General features: G+C 41.1%; 1 protein-coding gene across 9 annotated transcripts in view; it reads left to right on the top strand.

Annotated features, from left to right (window-relative positions):
- ADD1 (adducin 1) overlaps window positions 1-5,756 on the top strand; it is a 46,566-nt gene extending 40,810 nt beyond the window's left edge. For 5 of the 9 annotated variants that reach the window (XM_083630292.1, XM_083630289.1, XM_083630291.1 and 2 more), the window contains one exon: window positions 3,552-5,756. In XM_083630292.1, coding sequence (XP_083486418.1) covers window positions 3,552-3,901 — 350 coding nt within the window. In that variant the 3' untranslated portion in view covers window positions 3,902-5,756. Of the gene's footprint in view, window positions 1-208; window positions 243-3,551 lie in introns of all 9 variants that reach the window. The other 4 variants (XM_083630294.1, XM_083630296.1, XM_083630295.1 and 1 more) reach the window with 1 other exon arrangement.
- Window positions 5,757-6,000: the final 244 nt, after the last annotated feature.

Genomic DNA, 6,000 nt, shown 5'->3' on the forward strand with positions numbered 1-6,000 from the left:
AACCAGGTGTAATCTAAGATGTGTTCAGTGTTTCCCTTTTACCCTGGATTTTATCACTTGTCTGTTACAAAGTTGTCTCTTCACACCACCTCATTCTGTATTTTATAAGAATGGTAATGACCATTCTTTTAATATAACACAATGGCTGTGATGGATGTATAGATTCTCTACTTGTGCTTTTTTCTTCTTGTGGCTGCGTTACAAACAGGAGGTGGATATGCTAAAGAGTACCTGTTGCCATAGTAAGTATTCATCCCATCCCTGTTCCTGCTGCTTTATCCTGACTTCTCTGTGCTGTGCTTCATTCTCTTGCATATTTTGTGGTGTTTCCTCCCTATGTTGGTTTGGTCAGCCTTTACATAGTTTGAAATCTGCTTAACTATTTCAGTTGCTTTACCAGAACAAAGAGATCAGAGGTACATTAAGAAAAATACAGCCTGTATTAGACTTGAGTGTGACTTGGTAGCCATATGTGTAAAACACTCCAAGTAGATGTTCACATACTGATTTTGACTCCAAACCATTGATGTATCCTGTAAAGCAGAGAATAAGGTAGTGTTGCATCGCTCCTTATATCAATGACAACAAACTAAAATCATCTTAAGAGACAAAAGGATGTTTCAGAAAGGCTCATCTCTTCATGATTGTGTCTGTTTTCCTAAGTGTACTTAGTGGCACGTTGCCTGTTGTGAGAAGGGAGCCTGAGCCCCTCTCTTCAAGCTGAGGAGCACAAAGAAGAGAAGAGGGCAGACAGTGCAAATCTGGTAGCCTGTATTTCTCTTAAAATGCCTCCATAACAGCACTCCACATACATTTCTGTGGGACGGGAAAGTCCCCTCTCCTTCTCATGTCAAACTGGACTATAATCATATGTTAGAGAGTGGCTTTATAGTGCCATTTTCAGCACATGGTTGTATCAGTTGCATTGTTTTATATAGCATTTACTGTGCTTCTTCATGGGCATCCAGTAAGCTTTACATTTTCAATTTATTTTTGACTCTGAAATTCTTTCAAGTAAAATCTAACTGTAAGTCCCATTGGAAAGGTGCATTTAATTTGCTGAGCTGAATAAATGTTAAAAGTTTTTGTTGTTGTTCCTTAAAGCCATATCCATACATTTCTTTGCCATGTTTGCACATAACAAAAGGCCAGACTTACCAATTTAGCATGAATGGGCAGTGTGCTGGCACATGCTGCCTGATTGCTCCCACTTCACTCCTCTCCTGGCGTATGAGGGGTTAAACTGGGAAGACCTACATTTCTGTTGCATCTGAACCAGAGATTGGGATTGTGGTTCCCTAACAAGCCATAATCAGCAAGCCAGCCACAAATCATGGCTTAATGTAGACTAGAGATTGTGGTTACAGAAAAACAAACCATGTTCTCTGGTTACAATGGAAAGGGAAACCAAGAAAGTTTGAGGAAGAGCCATAACTCTATTATGGCATCTGCCTGCATGGAGAAGGTCCCAGCTTCAGTTCCCAGCAATCTCTATGTAGGGCTGAGAATATGCTGTCTGAAACTCTTGAGAGCCACTGCTACTCACCAACCTTTGCCAGTCTGGTTCCCTTCAGATGTTTTTGGACTACAGTTTGGATTACAACCCCCACCAGCACAGCAGTATGTTGCCAGGTCTGATAGGAGCATGACCATACTGGCTGGGGCTGATGGGAATTGTAGTCCAAAACTTCTGGAGGGTGCCCGCTTGGTGAAGTCAGGTGTAAACATTGCTGAGCTAGTGGGACTGTTGGTCTGACTCCATTTTCATCTGACTTCCTTCCATGTGAAGGCAGCAATTAATTGCTGTAACAGCAGCAATGAAAACAGAAGGATAGTTGAACTACATTTAAAGAGCTATATTTAAATAAAAGAAATTAATTGCAGCTTTTAACTTTCCAAATAGCTTTTTCATTTCCCCCTGCTTTTAAATTATCCTAACCCATTTTAAAACTTCTAATGTTTTGGTTTGCTGAGTTTGAAGTGGTTATCATCACTAAGCTAACAAATCCCAGGTTTTTCCTGTTCCAAGCTTCAAATAAAGATGAAACAGAGAACTGTTAAATACAAATACAAAGAAGGTGAATGCAATATTAAATTAACCTTAAAAGAATACAAACCACAGCATGGTATTTTCGGTGCAGTACTAGAAATGAACCAGTTACCTAAAGTCACTGCAATTCAAATTGGGCCAAGAACCGTGGCCATAAACCTCCAGTGCCTCAGAAATAAAGTGATATGTTTGCTGTTGCAACTTTGCTGTGGTTTGTGCTTCCCTGTGTTTATGTGAGGAGAGCATGTGCAGTGGATCCGAACATCCTTAGTAATTCAAGGAGCTAGCTAAGATTTGATCTACATAAGATCATCTCCTGTTGTTTATGTCCAGGATGCTCTTCACAGTAGTGTTTTCTCACTTCCTATAAGGCCAGAGATAGAGGCACCTTCCTAATGATGATTAAATTTTTGGACTGTGTCTAAGAATCAGATAGGAGATGGCAAAGTACAACATGCTTTTCCATCCTGAAGGCCAATTCATGCATTATGCCAAAGTGGGGGGAACAGAAGGCGAATCACCCATATACGTCCGTGTTTCCTTTCTTCTATTGCATTGCAGTGCGAGAGGGGAAACAGAAGCGGGGGTAGTTCATGCCTCTGCTTTCCCTGTGTCTCTGTAATATTTGAACAAATGGAGAATCAGGTTGCAAAGAATGCAGAATTTAAGATTCCAAGTCACACAAAACTCTGGCCCACTTGAAGATACAGGTGAGATGTCTTTTGAGGATAAGGGAGCAATAGTTAGCATTGCTGAGCTTTGTATAAAAGCTCCTTCATCTGCAGAGAGTGTGGCTTCATTTTTCATACTGAATGCCTTTGTGTAAGCCAGTCTTTTGGGCCACTGCGAGAGGCTAACATAAAACCTCATTAAGTCATCAGTGCTACTCCGTCTGAATACTGAGTCCAGTTATTATTATTTTGCAAAATAAGGAGAAACAAGCATATGCATCTTCCATTTATGCTCGGTCCCTGCTCCTGCCAACCTAGCAGTTCAAAAGCACATCAAAGTGGAAGTAGATAAATAGGTACCACTCCGGTGGGAAGGTAAACAGCGTTTCCATGCGCTGCTCTGGTTCTCCAGAAGTGGCTTAGTCATGCTGGCCACATGACCCGGAAGTTGTACGCCAGCTCCCTCGGCCAATAAAGCAAAATGAGCTCCTCAGCCCCAGAGTCGTCCATGACTGGACCTAATGGTCAGGGGTCCCTTTACCCGTGTGCTTATAGAGAAGAGTGAACAATATTTCATAAATAAATGTAAGAAGTCAGCAGAATTTTTAGTATCTAAACTTCTGACACTTTGGTTTTTGACTCTAAAGCATTGTGGAGAAGACAGAATTCGAATAAATATTTCAGTTTCATCTCTCTGTCCAAAGGCCATTTTACAAAGAGACTCAAAACACCTGGCTCTGCATGTCGGTTTTCCACAGTTAATTTCTGTTAGCCCTCATTTCAGCAACAGGCGCACATTAACAGATGTTTCCTGTTGCTTGCTCCACTAGAGAGGCAGCCTAACCAGACTTGCAACGATGACAGTGATGCTGCAACTTTCAAGCAAAGCCTCCCGGATCTCACCCCTGATGAGCCTTCAGAGCACCTCGGCTTCCCAACCTTTGGAAAAGAGGATGATAAAAGTGACAAAGATCTCGCCCAAAGCCAGACTGAGTTACCTCCTGAAAATCCAGAACCCCAATCTCAGCCGGGTGAAGAGGCAGCGACCCCACTGGCTGAGGAGGGGGCAGCAGCCGAAGCCGGCGGTGATGAGTCTCCTGGGAAGTCTCCGTCCAAGAAGAAGAAGAAGTTCCGTACACCTTCCTTCCTGAAGAAAAACAAAAAGAAGACTGACTCCTAAATACCTTCAAATATACTGTCATGGTTAGAGTCTAAGTTTATTAACCACTAGAATGTATCAGTTCTTACTGAGTGTTTTCTTTTGTCTTTCTTAACAAGCAGAACAAGCAACACCCTCAAGCTATAGCTTGATTGCTTAAGATTATAATGGGAAATTAATGAGCAGAAGGTGCTAATCCTGCATATTCAACAGCAGCTAACCAGGGTTTATCCCTAGTACGCAAACAAAGCTAAATGACTTCCATGGAACCCCATGTGTCACGTTGAGAGCCCATGCTGATTTATATATGCAGTCAATGGATTTTCGCAAGGTCTTGCTCCACAGGGTGTTGCTGTCTGCTCACTCTAACATTTGTTCTTGTCCCAGAGCCTACTGTTGTTACCAAGTGGCTTCTTAAATACTGACAACTTGGATATGATTGCAGTTATATTTTGAGAGGTTGTATTATGGAACCGAGCACCTGCTTTCGCACTGTGTAATTAGAAATAACGTTACACTGAGGCTTTGAAGAAAGCTGTCTTTTCCCTTCCCTTATTCTGTATTGTAGCATAGCTGAAATTTAAATCTATTTGTTATGTGTAAGAAGAATGAAGTGATTTGTGGTGTTTCCTGCTGATCCCTCTGCCTGCGTTCTAATAAACTGACAGAACAACCAGTTATTTTACTAATTTCTTTTCTACCAAAAGTTTATATCCAACCTCACCTGATAATTTGGAAGTTAATTTCAAGCCTTTGAAAATAAAATTTCCTAGTAGCAGGCACATACCTACTGCTTTTATTAAGTCAGATCATGACCTCACTCAATTGCTCCAATATGTTGCGCCACTTGTGGATGCAACAGCAGCTGTACTACGTAAATGAGCCTTCATTTATGGTAGCTGCCCCAGTCATTTCCAAGGCCATGTGGCTCATTTCCGAGAACCCTTGGAAGGTTTGTCATAATCTGGCACTGACTTGGCACAGCTTGCTAATCTCTTCTGCTTCTCTGGATTCACTGATTTAAGCTGCAGTGAGTTGTGCAAGGCAATGTTTCAGAAACAATTGGTATTTCTTCTAAACCTGTAAAGTTGACTGAGTTCTGGTTATAACAAAAGAAAAGACTCACTGTTTAAGGTCAGTTGGGAACGAAGATGCTGATTTTTATTGATTAACTTCGGTAATGAATAATGCACCACGGGGGGGGGCAGATTGTGTAGGTTTTTAATTGAAGTTTGGTGAAATAGCTAGTATTGAATGCCTTACAATTTGTGCTTTAAAAAAGCACAGAAGATTAGAAAGGATTCAGTGACTGGTGCAGCTTTATTCTAAACATTATGCCTATGTTAGGTTCCAAATAGATACCTTGGAAACCAGTTTGAAACAAATCACTTTAAAATGGTAAAATAAATAAATAACACCCGTGCAGAAGGGTTACAGGGAGATTGGGGGAGGGTTGGTGGTACTAAAACCATCACTAATGGAAAAGCAGAAGTGCTGATAACAGAGAGAGAGAAAGGAATTTTTCATATGGACTGCATGGCACTAATGGCTTTGAGCTTGTTTCCTAACTGTGTGTCCTGTGAACACTAAAAGCTTAACCGTGTCTCATTGCCAGGATTGAAATTGCATTACAAAAGCCATTGCTTTAGTGTTTCTGTTATAAAATGTAGGGACTCTAATCTTTGACCACATATGCAATGATTTTTAAGTTCCAGTTTTGTAGTTCTCAATTCTTTCTATTACATAATGAAATCTAGTTGTGTATTGTATGAGAACACACTTCAGTGGGACAGGGAGGGAAAGGGAAGAGTCCTGTATTTTTTCTTCTTCTTTTGTTGTTTAATTCAATTCTACACAAATAAAATTCTTTAAAGGAGTTGTGTGTCCTTGTGCCTTGTTTCTGAGATCCAGGTATTCTTGAGCTCATGTTGCTGCAAGACTCATAGCACATTTATGGAAAAGTAAACATAGTCAATTCAGAGCGATCCACAGACACCAACAGAGTATTGTTACCAGTTATGGTGGAGAGGTTGGGGAGGCTAGAATATGCTGGGGCTACAGCACTGCTGTGTCTGCTATACTTTCCACACCCAGAAGAGGAGGGGCACACACACCACTTT

The sequence above is a fragment of the Podarcis filfolensis genome, assembly GCF_964270895.1.
Source record: "Podarcis filfolensis genome assembly, chromosome: 9".
NCBI classification, from domain to species: Eukaryota; Metazoa; Chordata; class Lepidosauria; order Squamata; family Lacertidae; genus Podarcis; species Podarcis filfolensis.